Source organism: Agelaius phoeniceus, chromosome 38 (genome assembly GCF_051311805.1).
Source record: "Agelaius phoeniceus isolate bAgePho1 chromosome 38, bAgePho1.hap1, whole genome shotgun sequence".
Taxonomy (NCBI): Eukaryota; Metazoa; Chordata; class Aves; order Passeriformes; family Icteridae; genus Agelaius; species Agelaius phoeniceus.
In genome coordinates, this window is record NC_135304.1 from 844,618 (window position 1) to 871,918 (window position 27,301).

At 60.2% G+C, this 27,301-nt stretch overlaps 7 protein-coding genes and 1 non-coding gene across 9 annotated transcripts; 4 read left to right on the forward strand and 4 right to left on the reverse strand.

Annotated features, from left to right (window-relative positions):
• Positions 1-100: 100 nt before the first annotated feature.
• Positions 101-3,589, reverse strand: INTS5 (integrator complex subunit 5). The gene is given in 5 exon segments (XM_077172483.1): positions 101-781; positions 783-2,836; positions 2,838-2,888; positions 3,058-3,072; positions 3,446-3,589. Coding segments are annotated over 5 exon segments (2,811 nt in total). The 5' UTR covers positions 3,518-3,589; the 3' UTR covers positions 101-162.
• Positions 3,590-3,775: 186 nt separating this feature from the next.
• C38H11orf98 (chromosome 38 C11orf98 homolog) lies at positions 3,776-4,813 on the reverse strand. Its single transcript, XM_054654032.2, is given in 5 exon segments — positions 3,776-4,251; positions 4,334-4,407; positions 4,493-4,515; positions 4,517-4,558; positions 4,763-4,813. Coding segments are annotated over 5 exon segments (270 nt in total). The 5' UTR covers positions 4,799-4,813; the 3' UTR covers positions 3,776-4,156.
• A 341-nt stretch (positions 4,814-5,154) lies between these two features.
• On the forward strand, positions 5,155-5,288 carry LOC129134387 (small nucleolar RNA SNORA57). Its single transcript, XR_008536161.2, has one exon. It is a non-coding gene; the product is annotated as a small nucleolar RNA SNORA57 (small nucleolar RNA).
• Positions 5,289-5,598: 310 nt separating this feature from the next.
• On the forward strand, positions 5,599-6,340 carry UQCC3 (ubiquinol-cytochrome c reductase complex assembly factor 3). The gene is made up of 2 exons (XM_077172478.1): positions 5,599-5,979; positions 6,059-6,340. Exons 1-2 carry the CDS (start codon positions 5,611-5,613, stop codon positions 6,188-6,190), a joined length of 501 nt encoding a protein of 166 aa, XP_077028593.1. The 5' UTR covers positions 5,599-5,610; the 3' UTR covers positions 6,191-6,340.
• Positions 6,327-7,350, forward strand: DMAC1 (distal membrane arm assembly component 1). Its single transcript, XM_077172431.1, has 2 exons — positions 6,327-6,620; positions 6,659-7,350. Exons 1-2 carry the CDS (start codon positions 6,327-6,329, stop codon positions 7,097-7,099), a joined length of 735 nt encoding a protein of 244 aa, XP_077028546.1. The 3' UTR covers positions 7,100-7,350.
• Positions 7,347-13,816, reverse strand: UBXN1 (UBX domain protein 1). Its single transcript, XM_077172485.1, is given in 11 exon segments — positions 7,347-7,446; positions 8,104-8,189; positions 8,191-8,312; positions 8,314-8,328; positions 9,164-9,216; positions 9,219-9,246; positions 9,939-9,990; positions 11,097-11,170; positions 11,172-11,235; positions 12,912-12,965; positions 13,106-13,816. Coding segments are annotated over 11 exon segments (678 nt in total). The 5' UTR covers positions 13,186-13,816; the 3' UTR covers positions 7,347-7,396.
• Positions 13,817-14,008: 192 nt separating this feature from the next.
• Positions 14,009-22,015, reverse strand: BSCL2 (BSCL2 lipid droplet biogenesis associated, seipin). 2 transcript variants are annotated; one of them, XM_077172471.1, is made up of 11 exons: positions 21,707-21,983; positions 19,157-19,363; positions 19,003-19,035; positions 18,568-18,652; positions 17,814-17,957; positions 16,525-16,659; positions 15,979-16,076; positions 15,278-15,416; positions 15,128-15,173; positions 14,412-14,477; positions 14,009-14,233 (listed from the first exon to the last, which is right to left on the reverse strand). In XM_077172471.1, exons 2-11 carry the CDS (start codon positions 19,336-19,338, stop codon positions 14,076-14,078), a joined length of 1,086 nt encoding a protein of 361 aa, XP_077028586.1. In that variant the 5' UTR covers positions 19,339-19,363; positions 21,707-21,983; the 3' UTR covers positions 14,009-14,075. The 2 variants fall into 2 exon arrangements, with proteins under 2 accessions (XP_077028586.1, XP_077028588.1); XM_077172473.1 differs by lacking the exon at positions 16,525-16,659 and having other exon boundaries at positions 21,707-22,015.
• Positions 21,838-26,274, forward strand: GNG3 (G protein subunit gamma 3). Its single transcript, XM_077172432.1, has 4 exons — positions 21,838-21,928; positions 22,278-22,417; positions 23,051-23,155; positions 25,569-26,274. Exons 1-4 carry the CDS (start codon positions 21,838-21,840, stop codon positions 25,695-25,697), a joined length of 465 nt encoding a protein of 154 aa, XP_077028547.1. The 3' UTR covers positions 25,698-26,274.
• Positions 26,275-27,301: the final 1,027 nt, after the last annotated feature.

Consider the following 27,301-nt stretch of genomic DNA (forward strand, 5'->3'; position numbering starts at 1 on the left):
ATCCCCAAGACCCCCCAAACCCCCTCGGGAACCTCCCCAAACACCCCCAGCCCCTCCCAAACCCCCCTTGGGACCCCCACACTCCACACCCTTCTCTCTTTCCTTTCCTTTTATTACAAATCTGTACCCCCCAAAGCCCCGAATGCCTCTCTTTGCCCCCGCTCAGGGGTAGAACCTGGCGGCCAGCAGCCCCAGCCGGTGGATGTTCCTGTGCAGCACGGCGTGCAGCACCGCCAGGTGCTTGCTGACGTCGCCGTCCCGCCCGAAGTCCCTGCGGAACACGCCCAGCTCGGGCTGGAAGGTGAATTTCTGGGGCAGGGGGCTGTTCTCGCGCAGGTAGCCCCAGACGCTGAGCAGCAGCAGGTGCACCTCGAACGGCGCCAGCTCGGGGAACAGCTCGTGCATGTTGCCCAGCACGGGCGGCAGCAGCGAGCCCTCGGCCAGCAGCGCCACCAGCGCGCACGACGCCCGCAGGTGCCAGGGCGAGGCGCCCGTGCTGGGCTCCCTGCAGGCGTCCCAGTGCGCCACCAGCCCGGCCAGGAGCCCGCGCAGCAGCACCGAGCAGTAGCACAGGGCGGGGTGCCCGCCGGCCACGAGCCGCAGCAGCGGGAACAGCAGCGGGTGCTGCCGGAAGCGCCGCAGGATGCGCAGGTCCCGCTCCACCGTGGCCCGGGCCAGCTCCTCGGGCGGCCAGGCCAGCTCGGCGCCGGCGGCCTCGGGGCACACGGCCTCCACCAGCGCCGCCGCCACCCGCCTTGGCGGCCTCGGCGGGGCCGGAGCCGCGGCAGCAGCGCAGCAGGAGGCTCAGGAAGGTCTGCGTGTTGCGGTTCAGCTCCTCGGGGCCGCGCCGGCCCGGCCCGGCGGGCGGCTTGAGCCCGCGGCCGATGACGCCGGCGTGGAACACGGACCAGACGCCGCCCGCCGTGGTGAGGCCGGCGGTGAAGCGCTGGTTGGTGTCCAGCAGCGACACGGGCGGCGGCGCGGGGGCGGCCGCGGCCTCGGGGCCGGGCGGGTCGGCGCTGCCCCCGAACAGCTCCGCGTTGCGCCCGCCCAGCGCGCCCTCCACCAGCTGCGCCAGCACGGCCTTGGCGGCCGCGGGGCTGACGGCGCTGAGCCGCGCCAGCAGCCGCACGCCCGGCGCCAGCGCGGCCGCGTCGCCCCGGCGCAGCCCCGCGAAGAAGCCGCGCACGGCGGCGCGCACGGCGGGCAGGAGGTGCGCGGGGGGCAGCGCCCGGGGCAGCGGGCACGCCGCCAGCAGCCGGCACGCCGCCTCCGCCACCTCGGCGCGCGGGTGCAGCAGCAGCTGCGCCAGGTCCGGCAGGTGCCGCGCCAGCGCCGCGCCCAGCGCCGCCTCCCCGGCGTCGCCGTCGTCGCCGCGCGGCTGCAGCAGCAGCAGGGAGAGGTTGCGCAGGAGCTGCGCCAGCTGCGGCTCGGGCAGGCGGCCGGCGTGGATCTGCGCCACGGCGGCGGCCACGGCGGCGGGCAGCGGGTCAGGCAGCACCGCCCGCAGCCCCGCGTGCAGCTGCGGCGCCAGCGCCAGCTCCTCGGGCGTGCGCGCCAGCGCCAGCAGGTAGAACAGCGCCTCGGCGGCGCCGTGCGGGGCCGAGTGCACGGCCAGCAGCGCCAGCAGCTGGTGCTGCCACAGGCAGCGGCGCCGCTCCAGGCGCAGCGTGTCCTGGCACAGCTCCCGCACGTGCGGCCGCAGCGCCTCCAGGAACGGCACCGGGCGCGCCGGGCACTCGGCCAGGCTGGCGGAGCTCCGCGCGTGCACCAGTTTCTGCAGGTGCAGCAGCAGCAGCTGCAGCAGGCGCTCGCAGGCCTCGCGGACGCCCTCGTGCAGCGCCGGGCCCGGCGCCGTGATCACCGAGGCGGGGGCGGCCGTGGCCAGCAGGAAGCGCAGCGTGCGCAGCGCCCCCGCGGAGGTGTGGCACAGCAGGTGAACCACCACGCCCACCACGCCCTCCAGCTCGTCCCTGGGCACCGAGGAGAAGTGCTGGTGCAGCTGGTTGAGCACCGGGGGCTTGAGGGAGTCCACCAGCTCCGGGGACACGGCGGCCAGCAGCGCCGGGGACATCAGCGCCAGCTGCAGCAGGAAGGGCACCGTGGCCTTGTGGTGCTCCCGGGGCGAGCCCAGGCTCTCGTGGAACATCCTCAGCAGCTCCTGCTTGATGCTGCCGGCGTGGCGCGAGGCCAGGTGGCCCAGGATCCCCACCACCGAGGCGATCTTGGGGACGCGCTTGTCGCCCGCCGTCCCCGCCGCCTCGGCGCCGCCGTGGGCGCAGAAATCCTTGAGGCCGCAGGAGAGGACGCGGCTGATGATGGTGCCGGGGAAGGAGGAGCCCACGTGCGCCACCACCCAGTCGAAGTGCGGCGAGTGCTGCACCGAGGTGTCCAGCAGCGCGTCCACGCAGGCGTCGGGGCAGCTGCCCACCATGGCGGCCAGGCACTGGCTGTAGATGTCCAGCAGGGCCCGCGTGGCCGGGCAGGCCATCCACAGCTGCAGCAGCTCGTTCAGGCTGGCGGCGGGGGGCACCCCGGGCCTGTTGGCGTACTTGCTGCTCAGCTGCCCCATCAGCTCGCTGGCCCACGCGGCCACGCCGGGCGCCCACGCCCGCGGGTTGGCGGCCACCAGCTCGGCCAGCGCCCTGCGCGCCTCCTGCAGCACCTCGGAGCCGGGCGTGGCCTTGGGGGCGGGCCCGGGGGCGGGGCTCTCGCGCTGCAGCAGGTGCTGGCACACCTGGTCGTCGAAGAGGCCCCGCAGGTGCTGCAGGGCGGCGTGGCGGGCGGGGGGGAGGCAGCGCAGCAGGCGCAGGGCGCAGCGGGCGTGGGCAGGGGGGGGACAGGGGAGTGCCCTGCACCGGGTCCAGCCCGCTCAGGAACGCCTTCACCTCCTGGGGACAGCTCCTGGGCACTGTGGGAGGGGAGAAAATGGGTTAAAATGGGGGAAAATGGGATTAAAATGGGTTAAAATGGGTAAAATTGATCAAAATCTGGGTAAAATAGGGCTAAAATGGGGGATGCCTGCATGGGGTCCAGCCCGCTCAGGAACGCCTTCACCTCCTGGGACAGCTCCTGGGTGTAAGGAGGGAGAAAATGGATTAAAATGGGAAAAAATCAGGTTAAAATAGGGGGGTAAAATTGGTTAAAGTTGGGGGTAAAAGGGGGGTTAAAATGGGTTAAAGAGGGTTACACAGGAGGTGAAAGGGGAGCATGGGTTGGAGGGGGTTAAGAAGCGATTAAATAAAAGTTCAAATGGTTAGAAAAGGTTAAACAGGGTTTAAAAGGATAAAAAAGAGGGTAAAAATGGTGAAAAAGGTTTAAAACTGGTTAAAAACAGGATTAAAAAAAGGAAGGGGGTCGCTGAGGGGGGGTCGGGCGCAGCTCCGGGGGTCGCCGCTCCCACCCCCAGGGAGGTTCCGGGGGCTCTCCCTCCCACCCCCGGTACCCCAGGGCTCCCCCGGTACCTGAGCGGCGGCCGGGGGGGGCTGGCGGCACCGGGGGGGTCGCACAGCGCCATGATGGCGGCGGCGGCCGGGCCGGGCGGCTGCGCATGCGGCTGAAAGCGTCCGGCACCGGAAGTGCCCCACCCGCCCCCGCAGCTGAGCGCGATGGTTCCGCCCCTCTCGCGGTGTCACCGTGAAAAGGGTCCCCCCCTGGAGCTGTGCCACCCCTCCCCACCAAGGACAAAAACGGGGACAGAGAATGAGAAGAGATCCCTTTATTTGGATACTGGGGGACTGGGGACACTGGGATGGGGATTCGGGACATTGGGACACTGGAGGGGTTGGGGGGGAATTGGGGACACTGGGAGGGGTTGGGGACAGTGAGTGGGGAGGACTGGGAGACACTGGGGAAGGCCAGGGGACATTGGGAGAGACTGGGAGGGACCAGGAGGGGCTGGGAATAGACTGGGAGCAGACAAGGGGACACTGGGACAGGACTGGAGCAGGGATTTGGGCACTGGGAGAGACTGGGAGGGACTGGGAGCAAGGCCTGGGGCACTGGTGCCAAACTGGGGCCGTTGCAGAAGGACTGGGGACACCGGTGACAAACAGGTGGCCCCTCATGGACACAGAGGGGCATCGGGGAAGGTTCCAGCGTGGTGAACCGGTGGCACCGGGGGGACACCGGGACTGGCACCGGGCCGGCCCCGCGCTCACTCCGCCGCCACCTCCGCCATCTCCACGTCGCCGTTCCCCGTCCCCGCCTCCTCCCGCGGCCTCTTGGCCTCGGTCACCGCCGCTTTCAGCGCTGGGGACACCGGGAGGGGCTCAGGGCTCCGGTGCCGCCCCCGGTGTCCCCCGGAGTCCCCCGGTATCCCCTGCCCGCTCACCCCGCAGCCGCTTCATCTCCTTCCGCAGCCGCTTCCCCCACACCGGGGCCGGAGCCGCGGGCACCGACAGCGACCTGGAGCGGAGAGAGCACCGGGACCCCGCCTCGGTTACCGGGAGAGCACCGGGATAGCACCGGGATGGGACGGGGGGGCGCTCACCGCCGCTTCTGCCGCCGGCCCCGGCGCCCGCTCCCGCCGCCGCTTGAAAAGCTTCTTACGCAGCTCCTGTGGGGAACAACGGGGTCACCGGCGGGGTCCCCGCCGTTACCGGACACCCCTCACGGTACCGGTTATCGGGAGTCCCGGTGAGGATGGGGATTCCCGCCCTCCCCCCGGGCTGTTCCTCCCGCCAGACTCCTCCTGAAGCCGCCCCGGTGTCCCGGGAGCCCTCCCGGTGCCTCCCGGTGCTCTCCCCGTGTTCCCGGTCACCGTTCGGGGCCGGTTGATTTTCCCTCCGATCCCCATCGTGCAACTTCCGGTCCGGCACACTTCCGGTCCGACCGCACTTCGGTCACTAAACCCCGCCCCGTTTGCCCCTCCCCGTGCGGAGCGAGCTCTGATTGGCTGTGGTGGCGAGAGCCCCACCCATATTAAAATCTCTTTTAGGCCACCGCCCCTTTTCTTTTAGTTCGTTTTCATTGGTTGGCGGGCGCGCGCCGGCGCGTTGATTTGTGGGATTCTCCGAGGCCCCGCCCACGCGCGCGCTATATAAAATGGCCGCCTCCCATCAGAGCGTTCTTTGACGCTGGGTCAGCAGCGGGCTCGGTCGGATTTTTGGGTTGGTTTTGGTTTTAAACTGAGCAAGGGCCTCCCCGGAAAATCCTCTCGTTCTTGGCGGGCCCCGGCGTTGCCGTGCCGGGCTCCGTGATGTGCGGAGGGAAAGCAGCGACCGGCGCGATGTCTTCGGTGCCGGCGGTGGCGTCCGCCGGTCCCACCCTCACACGCCGGGACAAGGCCCGGGCGCGGCTCCCCTTGGAGCTCCAGGGCGCTCGGGCCGCCGCTTCACCGCCATTTTCTCCTCTGCAGGGCCCGCTGAAGGACCAAGAAAGCCACGGGACTGCGCCAGCGGCGGATGGTGATTTGTGCTTTAAAATTTTAATAAACAAAAGCTCTGAACCGCTTTAGTCTCGTGTCTGCTTTCGCGTCCCGGGGTGAGGGCGTGGATCTCGCGTTCCTTTTCCGGCGCTGGAGCCGCTCTGTGACCCTAATCCTGACGGTCCAGGGGCGATCCGGCCGTAAAGGGGGGACGACTCCAGTTTCTACCAGCTGCCATCTCTATGATGCCATGTGGCGGAGCGAATTTTCGGTCCTCCCAGCCGCCATCTCTATGGTTTCAAGGTGGCGCAGAGGATGTCCGGTCCTCCAGCCGCCGTCTCTATGGTTTCAAGGTGGCGCAGCGGATTTCCGGTCCTCTCAGCCGCCGTCTCTATGGTTTCAAGGTGGCGCAGCGGATTTCCGGTCCTCCCAGCCGCCGTCTCTATGCTCCGGGCGGGCCAGAGCGGCGCCGGAAGTGCCGGGGAAGCGGCGATGGCGCTGGACGGCGGTGGCCGCTGGCGCTCGCCCGCGGCGCCGTCCCGGTGGCGCTGGGGCTGCTGCTGTGGGTGGCGATCGCGGGCGGCGAGCAGGAGCGGCAGCAGACGCTGAAGGTACGGGGGAAGTGGGCGGCGGGACGCCTCAGGGACCGGAACCGGCGGTGACCCCTCCGCGGTGTTCCCGGTTCGGCAGGGCCAGCCCGGCGCGGACGCCGCGAGTTTAGCGCAGAGGCGACGCCACAATGAGCTGATCATGGCGGCGCTGCGCGAGGCGGCCGAGACCGACGACAACGTGGCGCACCGGGCGGTGCCGTGGCGGAAGTGACGTCAGCACCGGGAGCCCCCTCACACTCCGTTTCCCGGTGTCCCGCCCTTTCCCCCGGAACCATCAAGGCTGCGCGCGGTTGCGCACGGAACTTTTATTTTTTTTTTTCCCCGCGGTTGCACCCGGAGTGCTATAAATGACGGACACTTCCGGCGTCTCTTCCGGTTCGGCCATGTCGCGACCGCGGGGCGCGGAGGCCGCACCGGAGGCGGCGCCGGTACCGGGGCCCGGTCCGGGCTCGCCGCGGCCGCTGTTCGGCGGCTGCTGGAGCTGCCGCCTGCTGAGCGGCGCGGGGCTGCTCATGGCCGCCGTCTGGGTGTACCAGGGGCCGCGGAACGCCATGAAAAAGGGGATCGCGCCCTCCATGGGCGCCATCGCCCAGATGACCTCGCCGCCGGTGAGGGGCGGGGCGGAAACCGAGGGGAGGGGGGCGGGGACCGTGGGGAGGGGGCGGGGACCGATGGGAGGGCGCGCGGTCTGAGTTTTGGCGGGAAAATGGGGACGGTTTCCATGGAAACGAGGGCGGGCAGGGTGAGGGTGGCCCCGGGATGGACCCAAAAATTCCTAAAATTGTTCCCAAAATCTCGGGGGTTGGAGTTCCCATGGGTGGGGGAGGGACCCCAGGTGTGCCCAGGTGTGACCCCCAGGTGTATCAAATGTGCTTTGGTGACCCCAGGGATCCCCAGGTGTGCCCAAAGACCCTCAAATACTCCCGGGTGTCCCCCCAGGTGTGACCCCCAAGTGTCCCCATTGTCCCCCCAGGTGACCCCGGCTGTGCCCAGGTGTGACCCCCCAGGTGTGACCCCCCAGGTGACCCCCAGGTGTCCCCCCTGTCCCCCAGGTCTGGCCAGCTGGGCCATCGTCATCCTCGCTGACCCCGTGGGACGCTGGCAGCGCCGCGAGCCCTGAGGGGACCCCAAAAACGGCACCGGGACCCCAAAAACGGCACCGGGACCCCAAAAACTGCTCTGAGGACCCCAAAAACAACGAGGGGACCCCAAGAAAGGCACCGGGAACCCCAAACTGGTCCGGGACCCCAAAAACACCCGGGGGGCTCCAAAGCTGCTCTGGAGACCCCAGAAACCCCGGGGGGATTCCAATAAATCACCAGGACCCCCGAAGCTGCTCTGGGGAGGGGGCGCAGGACAGGACAAACTTGAGCTTTTGGGGTTTTTTGGGTTTATTTGGGTTCTTGGGGTGCCCCCCTCAGCTCCCCTCTTTCTTGGCCACGATGACGACGGCGGAGGGAACCAGGCCTGGAACGGGGAGGGGGAGGTCAGGGCACCCCAAAATACCCCAGGGACCCCCAAATCCCCCTGGGGTTCCCCCTTAAACCCCCCAGGGACCCCTTAAACCCCCCAAGGACCCCAAATTCCTCCCCAGTGACCCCCGATTCTCACCAGGGTCTCCCCAAATCCCCTCAGTGACTCCCCAACTTCCCCAAGGACCCCAAATACCCCCCAAGGACCCCTCAAACCCCTCTCGTGGCCCTCAACACCCCCTGGAGATCCCCCCAAACCCCCCTAGAGCCCCCCAAAGCCCACCCAGGGACCCCTGAAATCCCCTCATGGACCCTCTCAAACACCCTTAAATCCTCCACAGACCCCAAATCCTCTGGAGATCCCCCCAAACTCCCAGTGACCCCCAAACCCCCTCAATGACCCCTAAACCTCCCCTAGGACCCCCCAAACCTCCCCAAGGACCCCCCAAATTCCCCCAAGGACCCCCCAAATACCCCCAGCTCCCACAAGGAGCTGTTAAACCCCCCCAAAGACCCTGCAGATCCTCCCAGGGACCCCCAAACCCCCTTGGGACCCCTCAAATCCCCTCAGGACCCCCTCAAATCCCTCGGACCCCCCATTTCTCCCAAAGCCGCCCCCATTTCTGCCCAAAGCCCCCTCCCCGTGTCTCACCCAGCTCCTGCAGCGGTTTCTCCATGTCCTCCTCTGTGAAGAGGCGCCGGGGAAACGCCGTGCGGAGGCTGAAGGCTCGGGGGGGCTCCCGGCCCCGCCCCCGGCCCGCCCCCGGCCCCGCCCCCCGGCGGGCCCCGGTGCAGCTCCACAAAGAGGCGAACGGCGGCGAGCGGCTCCCGGGCACGGAAACTCTGAGTGAGGGCGCGGCCCGTCCGGGAGACGCACCTGGGGGGAATGGGCCAAAAATGGGGGGAAAATGGCCCAAAAATCACCCAAAATCAGCCAAAATCATCCAAAATCACCCCAAAATGACCCTGGAAACTCTGAGTGAGGGCGAGGCCGTCGGGGAGACGGACCTGGGGGGAAATGGGCCAGAAATGGGGGAAAATGGCCCAAAAATTGCCAAAAATCACCCCAAAATTATACAGGGAAAGTCTGAGTGAGGGCGCGGCCGTCAGGGGGACGGACCTGGGGGAAATGAGCTAAAAATGGGGAAAAAATGGCCCAAAATCACCCCAAAATGACTCAATACCAGCCAAAAATGACCCTAAATCAGCCAAACATGGCCCTAAATCAGCCAAAAATAGCCCAAATTCATCCAAGATCACTCCTAACCTCAATCAGGGAGCCAAAAATCACCCTAAATCAGCCAAAAATTACCTAAAATCAGCACAAATCACCCTAAATCATCCAAAATAGTCCAAATCCAAAATCACCCCAAATCAGCCCAAAATCATCTCTAAATCCAGCAGGGAGCCAAAATCACCCCAAAATCATAGGAAATCACCCAAAATCAGGCAAAAATGCTCCAAAATCACCCCAAAATCAGCCCTAATCCCATAACAGAGACCAAAATCACCCAAAATCAGCCCAAAGTCACCCCAAAATCACCTGAAACCCCAGCAGGGAGCCCTAAATCACCTGTAACCACCCAATATCATCCAAAATCGCCCCAGATCACCACAAAATCACCCAAAAATTCCTTGAAATCCCAGCAAGGAGCCCAAAATCCATCAGGGATCCCCAAACCCCCCAGGATCCCCCAAATCCCAGGTCCCACCTGGATCCTGCACTCCTCGTATTCCCGCGGCGCCGGCGCCTCCTGGCAGGGCTGGGCCGGGGGTTCGGGGGGCTCGGGGCGAACTGGGGGGGGACAGGGGGGGAAATGGGGGGGTCCCGGTGGGGCTGGACCCCGAACTCTGCTCGGGGGGTGCCCGAAATCCCCTGGGACCCCCAAAACCCCATGGGACCCCCAAAATCCCGTGGACCCCCAAAAATCCCACGGGATCCCCAAAATCCCCTGGGACCCCCAAAAATCCCACGGGATCCCCCAAAATCCCCTGGGACCCCCAAAATCCCGTGGGATCCCCAAAATCCCACGGGACCCCCCAAATTCCCGTGGGACCCCTCAGTTTTTGGGATTGGGATCCCCCAAATCCCATGGGATCCCTTCATGTTTTGGGATTCCCAAATCCTCTGGGGTCCCCCCCAAGTTTTGGGATCCCCCCCCCCCCAAAAAACTCTCAGGGGATGCCCCCAAATCCTTTTGGAACCCCCAAATCTTTTGGGGATTTTTCCAATTTTTTTGGAAATCCCCCCCCCTAAAAATCCTTTGGGATCTTCCCCAATTTTTGGAAATCCCTCAAATCCTTTGGGATCCTCCCCACCCCCGACTCCTTTGGGATCCCCCAAAATCTTCTTGGATTCTTCCAATATTTTGGAATCCCCCCCAAAATCCTTTGGAATCCCCCCCAACCCTTTGGCATTCCCCCCAAATCCTTTGGGATCCCCCCAGATTTTTTGGGATCCCACCCAATTTTTGGGGCCCCCCTCACCCTCTGTGCTCGCTCTGCCTTGTCCCTCTCGATCTTCTCCCGCACTCGCTGCCTGTGGGAACAGGGAGGGAAAATTCCGCCGATTTTGGGATTTCCCGGAAACTTTTAGGGTTTCCCGGGAGGTTTGGGGTTTTTAAGGAGATTCTGGGGGTTTTAAGGAGATTTTGGGGTTTTTAAGGAGGTTTTCGGGGTTTTTTTGGGGGTTTCTTGAGGTTTTGTGGGGCTGCGGGTTCTGAGGGCTTCGTGAGGTGCCTTGGCCCAGGCAGCGCCTCCTGGGGGTTTTAATTGGGAAAAAATCCGGGATTTTGGGGATTTCCTAAAACTTTTTGGGGTTTTTAAGGAGATTTTGGGCTTTTTAAGGAGATTCTGGGGTTTTTAAGGAGGTTTTTCGGGGTTTTTTTGGGGGTTCTTTGAGGTTTTGTGGGGCTGGCGGGTTCTGAGGGGTTCATGAGGTGCCTTGGCCTGGGCAGCGCCTCCTGGGGTTTTAAATGGGAAAAAATCCAGGATTTTGGGGATTTCCTAAAACTTTTTGGGGTTCCCGGGAGATTTTGTGCTTTTTAAGGAGATTTTGGGGTTTTTAAGGAGGTTTTTGGGGTTTTTTTGGGGTTCCCCGAGGCTTTCTGGGCCCGGGGGTTCTGAGGGCTTCGTGAGGTGCCTTGGCCCAGGCAGCCCCTCCTGGGGGTTTAAATGGGAAAAAATCCGGGATTTTGGGGGATTTCCTAAAACATTTTGGGCTTTTTAAGGAGATTTTGGGGTTTTTAAGGAGGTTTTTAAGGAGGTCTTTGGGGTTTTTTTGGGGTTCCCCGAGGCTTTTTGGGCCCGGGGGTTCTGAGGGCTTCGTGAGGTGCCTTGCCCAGGCAGCGCCTCCTGGGGGTTTTAAATGGGAAAAAAATCCGGGATTTTGGGGATTTCCTAAAACTTTTTGGCTTTTTAAGGAGATTTTGGCCTTTTAAGGAGATTTTGGGGTTTTAAGGAGGTTTTGGGTTCCCGATGTCTTTTGGGCCCGGGGGTTCTGAGGGCTTCGTGCGGCGCCCCTGGCGGCCGGAGGACTCGGCCTGGGCAGTTCTGGGTTTTTTTTGGGGTTTTTTTTTGGGGATGGAATTTTGGGGTTCCCCGAGGTTCCGGGGTTCCCCCCGGGGCCGCTCCTGCTCACCGCGCCGCCTCTCCTCGGCCCGGTCCCGCCGCCGCTCCTCGGCCGCGCGGCGCCGCTCCTCGTCCCGGCGCCATTCCCGGCAGCTTGGAGAGCTCCTGGCCCCGGCGGCGCCGCTCGCGCTCCTGCCCCGCCTCCGACAGCGCCCTGCGAGCGGGAAAACTCCCGAAATCAGCGATTTCTGAACCCAAAATAACCATGAACCCCTAAAAACTGAACCACTAAATCACCCTGAACCCCTAAAACTGAACCCAAACCCCTGAGCCCAAATCCCCTGAGCCCCAAATCCCGGGGTCCCACTGAGCTCCCATTGCTCCTGCCCCGCCTCCGACAGCGCCCTGCGAGCGGGAAAACTCCCGAAATCAGCGATTCCTGAACCCAAAATAACCGGAACCCCAAAATAACCCTGAACCCCTAAAAACTGAACCCCAAACCCCTGAGCCCCAAATCCGGGGTCCCACTGAGCTCCCACTGCTCCTGCCTGGCCTCCGACAGCGCCCTGCGAGCGGGGAAACCCCCGAAATCAGCGATTCTGAACCCAAAATAACCATGAACCCCTGAATCCTGAACCACTAAATCACCCTGAACCCCTAAAAAACTGAGCCCCCAAATCCTGGGGTCACTGAGCTCCCCCTGCTCCTGCCCCGCCTCCGACAGCGCCCTGCGAGCGGGAAAACTCCGAAATCAGCGATTCTGAACCCAAAATAACCATGAACCCCTGAATCCTGAACCACTAAATAACTCTGAACCCCTAAAAACTGAACCACTAAATCACCCTGAACCCTAAAAACTGAACCCCAAATCCCGGGGTCACTGAGCTCCCACTGCTCCTGCCCGGCCTCCGACAGCGCCCTGCGACCCCAGAATCAAAAATTCTGAACCTCAAAATCTCCAGAACCTGAAAATTCTCCCTGAACACCCAAATTCCTCCTTTCAACCCCCAAAGTTCCCCTTAGAACCCCCCAAACTCCATCCTGATGCCCCAAAATTCCCCTTGAATCCCCAAAGTTTCCCCTCTGCACCCATAAATCCTTCCTAGGACCCCCGAATCCTCCGCAAAACTCCAAACTTTCCCCCTAAATCCCTAAATTTCCCCCCCAAATCCCCCGTGAATCCCAAATTCCCTCCCTAAACCCCCAATCCTCCCTGAACCCTCCAAATTTCCACTTTGAACCCATAAATCCTGCCCCAAACCCCCAAATTCCACCCTTGAACCCCAAATCTCCCCCAAATTCACTTCTGGGTCTCGTCCTGCTCCCCCGCCGGTGCCCGGGGCCCCCCCAGCAGCGCCCCCAGGTCCAGGGGGGTCTCGGGGTCCGAGTCCGAGTCGGGGTCGTCCTCGTGAGCCACCAGCCTGGGGGGGGCAAAATCAGGGGGGTCCCCAAAATTCGGGGGCCTGGCACAAAATCAGAAGCGGTTTGGGGGTCCTGGAGGGGTTTTGAGGGGTCCCAGGGGATTTTTGGGGGGGGTCTCGGGGGAATTTGGGTCACAGCAGGATTTTGGTGAGTTTGGGGGTTTGAGGAGGGTTTTGGGGTCTCAGGAGGGTTTTGGGGGGTCCCAGGGGAGGTTTGGGGGGTCTCAGGGGGTTTTAGGGTCCCTGGGGTTTTTTTGGGGGTCTCAGGGAGGTTTTGGGGGTCTCAGGGGGTTTTTTTGGGGTCCTTGGAGGGGTTTTGGGGGGTCCCGGGGAAGTTTTGGTGTCTCGCGGGGTTTTGGGGGTCTCGAAGGGGATTAGGGGTCCCGGGGTTTTTTTTTGGGGGGGTCCCGGTTGTTTTGGGGTCCCGGGGTTGTTTTGGGGTCCCGGTATTTTCCGTCTCGCCCCTCACCAGTCCATGGCCGGTTCCACCCCGCGGTTCCCGGTCAGCGCCAGCGCCTTCGCCCTGCGGGACCGACCCGGGCGGGGTCACAAGGGAGCTCCGGGACCCCCCCCTAAAATCCCGGGGCCGCCCCAATCCCCCCCGGGCCCATTCCCGGCCCCTCTCCGGTTACCGGGGACCCTCCCCGCTGTCCCCGCCCTCACGCGCGCCGGGCCCCGAATCCCATCTCCAGCAGCGCCTCCAGGGCCCGCTCGGGCCCGGCCCCGCCGCCCGCAGCCATCATGGCGGCACCGGCGCCGCGCGTCACGTGGGAGGGAGAGGGGCGTGGCCGAGGTCACGTGGGGACGGCGGCCGGGAAGGGACAGAAGGCGGAGGGAACGCGAACGAGCGGAGAAACTCAAAGAGTGACGCCGAAATCACAAAAATACCCAAAACCCGCCCTAAAATGATCCCAGAACCAACCCAAAAATACCCCAAAACCTCTCCCAAAAATACCCCAAAACTCACCCAAAATTACCTCAGAACTCGACCCCCAATGTGACCCCAAATCCAGCCCTAAAGTCACCCAAAAATAGCCAAAACCGACCCAAAATTACCCCAAAACCTGACCCCAAAACCAACCCAAAAATACCCCAAAACCCCCAAAATTCTTAAATTTGGACCAGATTTTTTCGGGTTGATTGCGGAGGGAAATTTGGGGGAGCTTGGAGGGATTGAGGGGGATTTGGGAGGAAATTCAGAGGAATTTGGGGGAAATTGGGGAATTTTGGGGAAATTCAGGGGATTTTTGAGGAAATTTGAGGGCAATTCGGGGGATTTTGGGGAAAATTTGGAGGAATTTGGGGAAAATGGGGTGTTTTGTGGAAATTAATGGGAATTTGGGGAAATGTGGAAGATTTTGGGGGAAATTCCGGAAATTTTTGGGAAATTTTTGGGAAATTTGGGTGGAAATTAATGGGAATTTGGGGGAAATGTGGAAGATTTTGGGGAAATTCCGGAAATTTTTGGGAAATTTTTGGGAAATTTGGGGAAAATTTTGGGGGTTTTGGGGCTCCCGTCCCTCCCCCTCCCCTCCCCCTCCCCCTCCCCCAATAAATCCAAGCTCATTTCCGGGGTGTGGGGGAGGGGCCGAAGCCTTTATTGACCCCCCCAGGTCGGGGGTGGGGGCGGGGCTCAGGAGCTGGAGCAGAGGTGGCGCTGCCGGAGGGGGGAGGGGCTGTCCGCGACAGGGGGGAGGGGCGTGGGCGTGGCCTCCTCCTGCCCCTCCCCCTCTTCCTCCTCTTCCTCCTGCCCCTCCCCCTCCTTGGGGGCGGGGCTGAGCAGGGGCTGGTCTGGGGAGGGGGGGAGGGGCGGTCAGAGCCCCCAGACCCAAATTTGGGCTCCTCCCCCCCAAGTTCGGCCCCTCCCCCCCCCCTTTTTGAGCTCCCCGCCCCCAATCCGGGCCCCTCCCCCCGCCCCTCCCCCCCTCCGGATTTTGGGGTTTTTTTGGGGGCGCTGCCCCTCCCCCACCTGGGCCTGGCTCCGAGGCTCCCACGATTTCGGGCTCCTCCGAATTTTGGGGGGGGTCTGGAAGGTCTGGGGGGGTGGGGGAGGGGGGGAAAGGAATCAACTTCAACATTCCCAGAAATCCTAAAAATCCCACCCAAAAATCCCCCCGAAATCCCAACCAAAAATCCCCAAAAATCCCCTGAAAATCCCACCCAAAAATCCCCCCAAAATCCCAACCAAAAATCCCCAAAAATCCCCCGAAAATCCCACCCAAAAATCCCATCCAAACCCTCCCCAAAATCCTCCCCAAAAATCCCCAAAATCCCAGCCAAAAATCTTCACCCACAAATCCCCAAAGCCTCCCCAAAGTCTTCCTCCAAATCCCTCCCAAATATCCCCAAAATCTCCTTAAAATCCCCCAAAATCTCCCCGAAATCCCTCCCAAAAAATCTCCCCAAAATTCCCGTGAACAAATCCACAAATTCTCCCAAAACTTCCCCAAATTTCCTCCAAATTCCTCAGCTCCTCCCCCATCCCTCACCTGGCCCCTCCCCCTCCCCATTGCCCCTCCCCCTCTGCATTGCCCCTCCCCCTCTCACCTGGCCCCTCCCCCTCTCACCTGGCCCCTCCCCCTCCCCCATTGCCCCTCCCCCTCTCACCTGGCCCCTCCCCCTCTCACCTGGCCCCTCCCCCTCCCCATTGCCCCTCCCCCTCCCCATTGCCCCTCCCCCTCTCACCTGGCCCCTCCCCCTCCCCGTTTGTTCCTCTCTGGTTCCTCTGTTCCTGTTGGGGGAGGGGCTCAGGTGAGCTCAGCAGTGGGGGAGGGGAGGGAGGACCCCCAGCCCCTCCCCCAGCCCCTCCCCCAGCCCCCTCCCCCATTGGCTGACCTGGGCCGGGCGGGGGCGGGGCCGTTGGGGGCCCCTCCCCCACTGCAGGTACCCCCCGAGGGTCAGCAGGGCCAGGAGGGTCCAATTGCCGGCCACGCCCACAACGGCTGACGTCAGAGGGAAGTGGTAGAGCAGGTACCTGAGGGGGTGGGACAGGTGTGTGACAGGTGTGTGACACGTGTGTGACAGGTGTGACACGTGTGACACGTGTGGGACAGGTGTGTGACATGTGTGACACAACGGCTGAGGTCAGAGGGAAGTGGTAGAGCAGGTACCTGGGACAGGTTCAGGCCAGGTTTGGGGTGGGTTTAGGGCCAGGTTTGGGGCCAGGTTTGGGGCCAGGTTTGGGGCCAGGTTTAGGGCAGGGTTAGGCCAGGTTTGGGGCCAGGTTTGGGGCCAGGTTTAGGGCCAGGTTTAGGGCAGGGTTAGGCCAGGTTTGGGGCCAGGTTTGGGGCCAGGTTTAGGGCAGTTTTAAGCCAGGTTTAAGCCGGGTTTAAGGCGGGTTTAGGTCAGGCCCAGGGCGCACCTGAGGCCACTGAAGTGGGGCTGGGGCAGTTTGGGGCAGGTTTGGGGCAGTTTTAAGCCAGGTTTGGGGCAGGTTTGGGGCCAGGTTTGGGGCCAGGTCTGGGGCAGGTTTAGGGCAGGTTTAGGGCAGGTTTAGGGCAGGTTTAAGCGGGGTTTAGGCCAGGCCCAGGCCATACCTGAGGCCGCTGAAGTGCGCGTGCACGCGCAGCCGCGCCCCGTAGAGCTGCACCCGGCGGCTGCGGATCTCAACCAGAGCCCCCACGGTGGGCGAGTACTGGGGAGGAACCCAAACGTCCCAAAATACCCCAAAATACCCCCAAAATATCCCCAAAATACCCCAAAAACCACCCTGGGAATCCCAAAACACCCCCAAAATACCCAAAAATATCCCCAAAACCACCCTGGGACCACCAAAATATCCCAAAATACCCCAAAAACCACCCGGGGATCCCCAAAACCACCCTGGGACCCCCAAAATGCCTCAATATATCCCAAAAATATCCCTGGGAGCCCCAAAATACCCCAAAATAACCCCAAAATACCCCATGACCCACCCCGGGACCCCCCAAAACCTCACTGGGACCCCCTGGCACCCCCGAATCCCCCCTGGGACCCCCCCAAATCCCCCCTAGAAGCCCCCAAATCCCCCCTGGGCCCCCCCAAAACCCACCCAGGACCTCCTGGGACCCCCCTGGGACCCCCAAATCCCCCCCTGAGCTCACGGGGTCCTCTCGGTAGCGCCCCAGCAGCTCCAGCTCCAGGGTCTGGCTCTGCTCGGCGAAGCCGCTGAGGAAGAGCCCGGCAAAGGCCGCGGTGTGCAGGGCCCGGAGCAGGCGGGAGCGGTAATGGAGCATGGCCTGGGACCCCAAAAAACACAGTGAGAGCCCAAAAACACCCCAAAACCAGCCCAAAACCAGCCCAAAACCAGCCCAAAAACCACCCCAAAAACATCCCAAACCCAACCCCAATGGCCGCGGTGTGCAGGGCCCGGAGCAGGCGGGAGCGGTAATGGAGCATGGCCTGCGACCCCAAAACCAGTGAGACCCAAACACAACCTGAGACCCCAAAAACAGCCCAAAACCAGCCCAAAAACACCCCAAAAACAGCCAACCCCAAAACCAGCCCAAATCCACCCCAAAAACATCCCCAAATCCACCCCAATGGCCGCGGTGTGCAGGGCCCGGAGCAGGCGGGAGCGGTAATGGAGCATGGCCTGGGACCCCCAAAAAACACAGCCTGAGACCCCAAAACCAGCCCAGAGACACCCCAAAACCAGCCCAAAAACAGCCCAAAAACAGCCAACCCCAAAACCAGCCCAAATCTCACCCCAAGGACCCCAAATCCCACCCAGAGACCCCAAACCCACCCCAAATCCATCCCGGAGCCTTCCCAGACCCAAAATCCCCCAAATCCCACCCCAAAGTCCCATTGCCAGTCCCAGTTCCCAATCCCAGTCCCTCCCAGTCCATCCCAGTCCCTCCCAGTCCCCTCCCAGTTTATCCCAGTCCCTCCCAGTCCATCCCAGTCCATCCCAGTCCCTCCCAGTCCCTCCCAGTCCATCCCAGTCCCTCCCAGTCCAGTCCCAGTCCATCCCAGTCCCTCCCAGTCCCTCCCAGTTTATCCCAGTCCCTCCCAGTCCATTCCAGTCCATTCCCAGTCCATCCCAGTCCCCCCCAGTCCCTCCCAGTCCATCCCAGTCCCTCCCAGTCCAGTCCCAGTCCATCCAGTCCCTCCCAGTCCATTCCCAGTCCCTCCCAGTCCATCCCAGTCCCTCCCAGTTTATCCCAGTCCATCCCAGTCCCTCCCAGTCCATCCCAGTCCATCCCAGTTTATCCCAGTCCCTCCCAGTCCCTCCCAGTCCATCCCAGTCCCTCCCAGTTTATCCCAGTCCCTCCCAGTCCCTCCCAGTTTATCCCAGTCCCTCCCAGTCCCTCTCAGTTTATCCCAGTCCCTCCCAGTCCCTCTCAGTCCCTCCCAGTCCATCCCAGTCCATCCCAGTCCATCCCAGTACCGCTCTCTCGCTCCGGGCCAGGCTCTTGCCCCCGTTCCCGTAGAGGCTCAGCCCCACCATGAACATCCCCAGCTCCCGATTGACCGGGGACTCCGGCAGCTCCAGCTCCAGGGACACGCGGTACAGCTGCCCATAGAGTAACAGCTGGGAGTAAAATACACCTGGGTTACACACAGGATACACCTGGGATACACACAGGATACACCTGGGTACAGCTGCCCATAGAGCAACAGCTGGGAGTAAAATACACCTGGGTTACACCTGGGTTACACATGGGATACACCTGGGTACAGCTGGGATACACCTGGGTACAGCTGCCCATAGAGCAACAGCTGGGAGTAAAATACACCTGGGTTACACATGGGATACACACAGGATACACCTGGGTACAGCTGCCCATAGAGCAACAGCTGGGAGTAAAATACACCTGGGTTACACCTGGGCATAGCTAAGATACACCTGAGATACACCTGGGTTACACCTGGGTTACACCTGGGCACATTTTTAGGATATTTTAGGACATTTTAGCCCCAAATTCCCCCATTTTTGGGATATTTTAGGACGTTTCAGCCCCACTTGTTTGGGGTATTTTAGGGCATTTTGGCCCCACATTTTGGGATATTTTTAGGCCAACTCAGCCCCACATTTTTGGGATATTTTTAGGCTTTCCTCGGGATGTTTTGGCCGCACATTTTTGGGTATTTCCAGCCCCTCCCCACCTCCAGCCCCCCAGATTTTTGGGTATTTCCAGAACCTTCTCCCGGTGCTCCCCCAGCAGGGACACATTGGCCGTGGGGATAAGGGAGCAGAGCTCGGGCCCGGGGCGCTCGCAGTCAGACCTGGGAGCCAAAAACGGGGCTCAGGGATGAGAAATCCCCCAAAACCACCCCCAAACCACCCCAAAATCCCCCCAAAACCACCCAAGAACCCCCAATCACCCTCCTGGACCCCCAAAAACCTCCCCCAAAACCCCTCTGAGCCCCACCTGGACACACCTGAAGCCCCCAAACCCCTCCCTCCCTCTCACCCGCAGCCCAGGTTCAGCAGGCTCCTAAACCCCCTCTCACCTGAATGCCAGGTGCAGGAGGCTCCCAAACCCCCTCTCACCTGAATGCCAGGTGCAGCGGGTGCCCCAATCCCCTCTCACCCACACCCCAGGTGCAGGCCATGCTCCCCAATCCCCTCTCACCTGAACACCAGGTGCAGCGGGCGCAGCACGGCGCTCCCCAAACCCCTCTCACCCACACCCCAGGTGCAGGCCATGCTCCCCAATCCCCTCTCACCCACAGCCCAGGTGCAGTAGGTTCCCCAATCCCCTCACCTGAAGGCCAGGTGCAGCGGGCGCCGCGGGCAGGTAGGCCCAGTAGAAGGAGCCGTAGAGGAACACGGAGGCCCAGAGCAGCAGCAGCGCCAGGCTCAGCCCCAGCGCCCCCCGCAGCAGCGCCCGCCGCGCGCCCCGGCCCAGCTGAGCCCCCCAGGAGAGCAGCGGCGGGGGCGGGGCCGCGGGGAGCCCGCCCGAGGCCATGGCGGCCCCATCGGCGGGGGAGGGGCTGCCAAAAACACAGGGGAGGGGTCAGGGGGAGGGGCTAAAGGGGAGGGGAGGGGCTGCCAAAAAACACAGGGGAGGGGTCAAAGGGGAGGGGCTGCCAAAAACACAGGGGAGGGGTCAAAGGGGAGGGGCTAAAGGGGGAGGGGCTGCCAAAAAACACAGGGGAGGGGTCAAGGGGAGGGGCTGCCAAAAAACACAGGGGAGGGGTCAAAGGGGAGGGGCTGCCAAAAAACACAGGGGAGGGGTCAGGGGGAGGGGCTAAAGGGGAGGGGAGGGGCTGCCAAAAACACAGGGGAGGGGTCAAAGGGAGGGGCTGCCAAAAAACACAGGGGAGGGGTCAAAGGGGGAGGGGCTGCCAAAAACACAGGGGAGGGGTCAGGGGAGGGGTCAAAGGGGAGGGGCTAAAATGGGAGGGGAGGGGCTGCCAAAAACACAGGGGAGGGGCTAAAGGGGAGGGGAGGGGCTGCCAAAAACACAGGGGAGGGGTCAAAGGGGAGGGGACAAAGAGGGAGGGGCTGCCAAAAAACACAGGGGAGGGGTCAAGGGGAGGGGCTAAAGAGGGAGGGGCTGCCAAAAACACAGGGGAGGGGTCAAGGGGAGGGGCTAAAGAGGGAGGGGCTAAAGGGGAGGGGAGGGGCTGCCAAAAAACACAGGGGAGGGGTCAAAGGGGAGGGGATAAAGAGGGAGGAGCTGCCAAAAACACAGGGGAGGGGTCAAAGGGGAGGGGCTAAAGGGGAGGGGCTAAAGGGGAGGGGAGGGGCTAAAGGGAGTGGGGAAGGGATAAAGGGGAGGGGCTAAATGGGGAGGGGCTAAATGGGGAGGGGTCAAAGGGGAGGGGCTAAAGGGGAGGGGCTGCCAAAAATCAGAGGGGAGGGGCTAAAGGGGAGGGGCTAAAGGGGAGGGGTAAAAGGGGAGGGGAGGGGCTAAAGGGGGAGGGGATAAATGGGGAGGGGCTAAAGGGGGAGGGGTCAAAGGGGAGGGGCTAAAGGAGAGGGGCTAAAGGGGGAGGGGAGGGGCTAAAGGGAGGGAAGGGTTAAAATGGGAGGGGAAGGGTTAAAAGGCGAAAGGAGGGGTTAAAGTGGGAGGGGTTAAAATGGGAGGGGAGGGGCTAAAATGGGAGGGGAAGGGTTAAAATGCGAGGGAAGGGGTTAAAAGTGGAAGGGAGGGGTTAAAATGGGAGGGGAGGGGCTAAAGGGGGAGGGGAAGGGTTAAACCCCGCCCCCACCTGAGCCCCGCCCTCACCTGAGCCCCCCAGGTGAGCAGCGGGGGGGGAGGGGGGAGGGGTGGTGGGAACCCCATGGGAAGGGGAGGGGTTAAAGGGGGGGGAGGGGAAGGGCCACGCCCCAACGGAGGCGGAAGCCCCAAATTCCCTTCCCCCACCCCTAAATCTCGTGGGAATCCCAAAATTCCCTCCCCGAAATTCCCTCCCCAAAATTCCAGCCCCAACCCCAAAAATTCCCTCCCCAAAATTCCCCTCCCCGTTCCCAAAATTCGGGAGGGGAACCTGAAAATCCCCACCCCGAAATTCCCTCCCCATTCCCAAAATTTGGGGGGAACACCAGAATCTCCTCGCCACCCCAAACATCCGTGGATGATCCCAAAATTCCCCCCCAAAAATTCCCTCCCCCATTCCCAAAATTCAGGGGGAGAACCCCAAAAAATTCCCTCCCCAACCCCAAAATTTTCCTCCCAAAAAATTCCCTCTCCTGACCCCACCTAAAATCTGTGGGCCAGTCCCAAAATTCCGTCCCCATTCCCAAAATCTGAGCGGGAATCCCAAAATTCCCTCCCCGAAACTCCCTCCCCCACCCCAAAAGCCCCTCCCAAAAATTTTGGCCCCATTCCCGAAATGTCTGGGGGAATTCCAAAATTCCACCCCCGTTCCTAAAATCTCACGGGAACCCCAAAATTCCCCCCCTTGGCCCGAAATTCGGCGGAGATTCCCAAAATTCCCTCCCCAAAATTCCCAAATTTTGGGATTTTTCCCAAAAGTTTCCTCCCCCAGACCCCCAAAATTTGGGATTATTCCCAAAATTCCCTTGAGGACCCCAAAATTTGGGATTTTTCCCAAATTGCGGAATTCGGGGCAGGGGTGATGGGGGGGGAGGGGGGGGGAGGGCCGGGTCCCCGCCCCTCCCCCACCCCAAAATTTGGGATTATTCCCAAAATTCCTCCCCCAACCCCAAACCCCCGGAGGAATCGCGAGACTGTGGGGTCCCGGGGAGGATTTTTGGGGTAAATTTTGGGCATTTTGGGGCTCCCCGGGGAGATTTTTGGGCCGATTTTGGGTTCGCGGAGCGAAATTTTGGGATTTTCTGAGGTAATTTTGGTGGAGTTTCCTCACCCCGAGTGGGTTCCGGGGGTTCTCGAGGGTCGCGGATTCGATTCCGGCGCTTTTTAAGGCGATTTTTGGGGTTTTAGGGCGGATTTTTGGGGTAAATTCGGGGCTTTTCGGGGCTCCCGCGCCCTCACCGAATGCCGGCACCTCCCGCTTCCCGCCACGCCCTGGCCACGCCCCAACCCCGCCGCTTCCGGATGCAAACCCCGCCCACGCCCCACCCCATTGGTCAATGCATTTTAAACCACGCCCACTCGCTTATTCAGCCGCACCTCTTTGGCTCCGCCCACTGCGGCCCCGCCGGGCCCCGCCCCGTTTCCATGGCAATGGGGGAGATTTTGGGGGGGATTTTTTGGGATTTAGGAAATTTTTGGGGGTCCCAGGGGGTTTTGCTTCCTCAGGGTTCTGGAGGGGCCCCCTGAGGGATTTTGGGGAATTTTGAGGGGATTTGGGGGGAGTGGGGGGGGGGGGGTTTGGGAGGGGTCAAAATTGGGGAGGGGTCCTTTAACCCCGCCCCTCCCCCACCCTGAACCCCCTCCCATTTATAAAGGGGGGGGGGGAGGGGCGGGGTTTTGAGGCGCCCCAAATTTGGGGAAAGGGGGGAGAAAAGAGAGGGGGTGGGGGAGGGGCAAGGGCGTGGCCCCCTCCCCTCCCCCATCCCCAGGCCCCGCCCCCTCCGAGCATCGCCGGGACCGAGCGGCCGCGGGTCCTGCACAGGTGGGGGAGGGGCGATGGGGGGGGGGGATTTTGGGGGTCCTGGGGGGTGGGGGAGGGGATGGGGGAGGAGGGGGAGGGGCAAAACCCGCGGGAAATTTGGGGGGGTTGGGGCAGATTTGGGGGGAGGGGATTTGGGGGGAAAATTGGGAATTTTGGGGGTGAAAATTGGGAATTTTGGGGTGAAATTGGGAATTTTGGGGGGCTTGGGGAGGATTTTGGGGGGGGTTTGGGGAAATTTGGGATTTTTGGGGGGAAATTCTGGATGGGGAAAATTTGGGATTTTTTTTCCAGGAGGGTTTGGGGGGGAAATGCTGATTCTGGGGTGGGGTTTTGATATTTTTCTGATTTTTTTATTATTATTTTTTGCGATTTTTGTTGAGGTTTTTGGGCGATTTGGGATTTTTTTGGAGGGTCCCAAATTTTGACTCCAGGGGGAATTTGGGTTTTGGGGGATGAGGATTTTTTTTAGAGGGGAAAAATCGAATTTGTGGGGGATTTTTTGGTTTTTTTTGGGTTTTTTGGGGGGATGGATTTTTTTTTTTTTTTTAATTTTTAAAGGGATTTTTTCTTTGGTTTTTTTTTTTTGGGATTTTCGGGTTTTTGGGGGGGTCCCACATTTGGGGTGCCCCGCAGCCCCCCCATGAAGGGCGAGCCCCCCCCAGCAGCACCTTGAGCGTGGGCCAGGCCCGGAAAATGGTGGAGCAGCTGAAGATCGAGGCCAGCCTGTGCCGGGTCAAGGTCTGGGGGAAAAAATGGGGAAAAATGGGGGAAAAATGGGGAAAATAATGGGGAAAATAATGGGGGAAAAATGGGGAAAAACAGGGAAAATAATGGGGAAAAACAAGGAAAATAATGGGGAAAATAATGAGGAAAAAACAGGGAAAATAATGGGAAAATAATGGGGAAAAAACGGGGAAAAAACGGGGAAAATAATGGGGAAAATAATGGGGAAAAAATGGGGGCAAAACCAGGGAAAATAATCGGGGAAAAATGGGGAAAAAAAGGGGAAAAAACAGGGAAAATAATGGGGAAAAAAATGGGGGAAATAATGGGGAAAAACCAGGGAAAATAATGGGGAAAAAATGGGGAAAAACCAGGGAAAATAATAGAGCAAAACCAGGGAAAATAATGGGGAAAAAATGGGGAAAATAATGGGGGCAAAAAAGGGGGAAAATAATGGGGAAAATAATGAAGGAAAAACAGGGAAAATAATGGGAAAACAAGGAAAATAATGGGGAAAATAATGAGGAAAAAACAGGGAAAATAATGGGGAAAAAACGGGGGAAATAATGGGGAAAAACCAGGGAAAATAATGGGGAAAAAATGGGGAAAAAACCGGGAAAATAATGGGGAAAAAACGGGGGAAATAATGGGGAAAAACCAGGGAAAGTAATGGGGAAAAAATGGGGAAAAAACAGGGAAAATAATAGGGCAAAACCAGGGAAAATAATGGGGAAAAAAATGGGGAAAAACCAGGGAAAATAATGGGGAAAAAATGGGGAAAATAATGGGGAAAATAATGGGAAAAACCAGGGAAAATAATGGGAAAAAACAGGGAAAATAATGGGGGCAAAACCAGGGAAAATAATGGAGAAAAAATGGGAGCAGAAACAGGGAAAATAACGGGGAAAAATGGGGAAAAACCAGGGAAAATAATGGGGGCAAAAAAGGGGAAAATGAGGAGAAAAAAGGGGGAAAATGGGTGGAAAATGGGGATAAAAAAAGAGGAAAAATGGGGGGGGGGGGAAATGGGGAGAAAATGAGGGGAAAATCCAAGGGGGAATGGGGGGAGAAATGGGGGAAATGGGGAAAAAATGGGGGAAAAATTGGGATTTGAGGGGAGGGTCTAAAGAGATTTGGGGGGAATTTGGGATTGGGGGTGAAAAAATGAGGATTTTGAGGGGTCTGGGGGGTTTGAGAGAGATTTGCCGGGTGAGGAAGGGATTTGGGGATTTAAATGGGATTTTGTGGGGTAAAATGGGAGTTGGGGGATTTAAATGGGATTTTGTGGGGTAAAAATGGGATTTGGGGGGATTTAAATGGGATTTTGTGGGGTAAAATGGGATTTGGGGGGATTTAAATGGGATTTTGTGGGGTAAAAATGGGATTTGGAGGCGTTTTGGGGGAGATTTGTGATAAAAGGGGAAAATAGGAATTATTTGGGGAAAAATGGGATTTGGGGGATTTAAAGGGGATTTGAGGGGCTCAAAGTGGATTTAGGGGGGTAAAAATGAGGATTTGGGAGGGGCTGGGGGGAATTTGGGAATTCAGGGCTGGTTTTGGGAATGCTGGGTTTATTTTGGGCTTTCCAGGTGTATTTCTGGGGTTCCCAGGTATCTTTTTGGGATTCCCTGGTTTCTTTTTGGGGTCTCCAGGTGTATTTTTGGGGTTCCCAGGTGCATTTTTCAGGTTTCCAGGTTTATTTTTATGGATTCCAGATGTATTTTTGGTGTTCCCACACCTATTTTTGGGGTTCCCAGGTATATTTCAGGGATTTCCGGGTATTTTTTGGGGCTCTGTGACCCCATTTTCCCCCGGCCCAGGTGTCTTTAGCATTCCAGGTACATTTTCAGGTTCCCAGGTATATTTTGGGATTTCCAGGTGCATTTTCGGGCTCCCTGCCCAGCTTTCCCTGGCCCAGGTGCATTTTTGGGGTTCACATTTGTATTTTAGGGATTCCCAGGTATATTTTGGTGTTCCCAGGTATTTTTGGGGTTCCCTGACCCCGTTTTCCCTGCCCAGGTGTATTTAAGAGGTTCCAGGTTTATTTTTGGGATTTCCAGGTGCATTTTGGATGTTCCCAGGTATTTTTGGGGCTCCCTGACCCCGTTTTTCCCCTCCCAGGTGTATTTAAGAAGTTCCAGGTTTATTTTGGGATTTCCAGGTGCATTTTTGGGTGTTCCCAGGTATTTTTTGGGTTCCCTGACCCTGTTTTTCCCTGGCCCAGGTGTATTTAAGAGGTTCCAGGTTTATTTTGGGATTTCCAGGTGCATTTTTGGGTGTTCCCAGGTATTTTTGGGGCTCCCTGACCCCGTTTTTCCCCTCCAGGTGTATTTAAGAAATTCCAGGTTTATTTTTGGGATTTCCAGGTGCATTTTTTGGTGTTCCCAGGTATTTTTGGGGTTCCCTGACCCCGTTTTTCCCCTCCCAGGTGTCCAAGGCGGCGGCGGAGCTGCTCAGTTACTGCGAGGCTCACGCCTGCGAGGATCCCCTGCTCACCCCCGTGCCCACCTCCGAGAATCCCTTCCGCGAGAAGAAATTCTTCTGCGCCCTCCTCTGACCCCCCAAAAATCCCGGGGGACCCCCCAAAAAATCCCGGGGGACGCCCCCCTCACATTTCGGGCCACCCTTGTACAATTTAGGGCCAAATTCACTCCAAAAATGAGGCGGAAATGAGGGGGGTGGGGCTTCATTTGGGGTTCTTGGGGTCCCCCCACAGCCGGGACCTCCCCCCTAAATTGGGGACCCTCCCAAAAAAAGGCCAAGCTCAGAATTTGGGGGGGATTTTGAGGGGATTTTTGGGGTCCCCCCACCCTAAAAGGCGTCGAGGATGGACCCGGGGAAGGTTCTGGAATGGGGGGAGGGGGAGACCCCTAAAATCACCCCCAAATTCGCCCTCCCCCCATCACTCCCCACCACCCCCCCCAAAACGGGGACCCCCCAAACTTCAGGACACGCCCAAAAATTCCCAAAAATTCGTCCCTCACCTCCCCCACCCCAACCTCGGGGGGTTCCCCTCCCCCAGCACCGACCCCTCCCCCCTCCCCAATTTCGGCCCTGAGCGGGGGAGGGGCGGTTAAAGGGGGGTTCCCCCAATTTTGGGTGTTCCCCCCCCCCCAAATAAACACTTGGCGGCACAGACGGGGCCGGGGCCATTTTTGGGGATTCCCAAAAAAATGGGGTGGGGGGAGGGGAAAAAAACGAGTGGGGGGAGGGGGAGGGTTCCCAAAATTATTGGGGGAAGGGGAATTTTGGGTGGGGACGGGGGAGGGGCAGAGAGAGGAATTTGGGGTCTGGAGGAAGAGGAAGGAAGAAAGAGGAGGAAGGAAAAGGAGAAGAAGGAAGAAATGAGGAGGAAGAGGAAGGACAAGCAGGAAGAGCTGCCCGAGCCCCTCAGGGCCCCACACCCAACATGGCGGCTCCCGGCTCCTCCCGCGGCCGCCGCCATGACACCCGCGCATGCGCACCGCACCCACACCGCCCAAGATGGCGCCTCCAGCACCCAAAATGGCGGCGGGAGCAGAGAGAGGGTCAGGGGGGCTCTGGGGCGCCCCCGGCCCACGCGGGACCCCCCAAAAATCCCCGTGGGGGGAGGGGAAGCCCCCCCGTTATCCCCTCCCCCCCTCCTTTCCCCTACGTCATCGCCGCGCGCAGCCAGATGGCGGCGCCCCCATCCCGTGGTTGCCTTGGCAACCGAGGCAGGCCTGAGGCCTCGGAGCAGGCCGGCCTGCGCAGGAGGGAAATAAAATCATTAAATCCTTAATTGGGGTTAATTAATTATCGTTTGTGAGCCGAGGTTTAGCTTAAAGACCTCAGAAATGGGCCCAGAGCTGGATCTGGAGCCCCAAAGATTAAAACCAGGCCCAGGCCTAAGGCCAGGCCCCAAAAAGCCCCAAACCCAGGCGGGTTTACACCAAATAACCACAAAAAACCCCAAATCTGGGTTTAAGCCCAAAATCAGCGCCAGGACTGAGTTCAAGCCCCAAACTTCCTCTAAACCCAGTTTAAGCCCCAAACTCCGTTTCAAGCCCCCTCCCACTGATTCCAATTTTAAATTCCATCGCGGTTTTAACCCCTCCAACCCCGTTTTAATCAAATTTAATCCCAGACTGAGTTTAAAGCTCTAAACCGAATTTTAACTCCCAGCCCCAATTCCAGCCTCCC

Coding starts and splice junctions, on each gene's coding strand:
- UQCC3 (XM_077172478.1), top strand. CDS start 5,611: ATGATGCCATGTGGCGGAGCGAATTTTCGGTCCTCCCAGCCGCCATCT. Junction 5,980..6,058: donor AGCGGCAGCAGACGCTGAAG/GTACGGGGGAAG, acceptor CCGGTTCGGCAG/GGCCAGCCCGGCGCGGACGC.
- DMAC1 (XM_077172431.1), top strand. CDS start 6,327: ATGACGGACACTTCCGGCGTCTCTTCCGGTTCGGCCATGTCGCGACCG. Junction 6,621..6,658: donor CGGAAACCGAGGGGAGGGGG/GCGGGGACCGTG, acceptor ACCGATGGGAGG/GCGCGCGGTCTGAGTTTTGG.
- BSCL2 (XM_077172471.1), bottom strand. CDS start 19,338: ATGGCCTCGGGCGGGCTCCCCGCGGCCCCGCCCCCGCCGCTGCTCTCC. Junction 18,653..19,002: donor CCGCTGCACCTGGTGTTCAG/GTGAGAGGGGAT, acceptor TTTGGCTCCCAG/GTCTGACTGCGAGCGCCCCG. Junction 16,077..16,524: donor GGCGCTACCGAGAGGACCCC/GTGAGCTCAGGG, acceptor GTTCCTCCCCAG/TACTCGCCCACCGTGGGGGC.
- GNG3 (XM_077172432.1), top strand. CDS start 21,838: ATGCCGGCACCTCCCGCTTCCCGCCACGCCCTGGCCACGCCCCAACCC. Junction 22,418..23,050: donor CGGCCGCGGGTCCTGCACAG/GTGGGGGAGGGG, acceptor GGTGCCCCGCAG/CCCCCCCATGAAGGGCGAGC. Junction 23,156..25,568: donor CCAGCCTGTGCCGGGTCAAG/GTCTGGGGGAAA, acceptor TTCCCCTCCCAG/GTGTCCAAGGCGGCGGCGGA.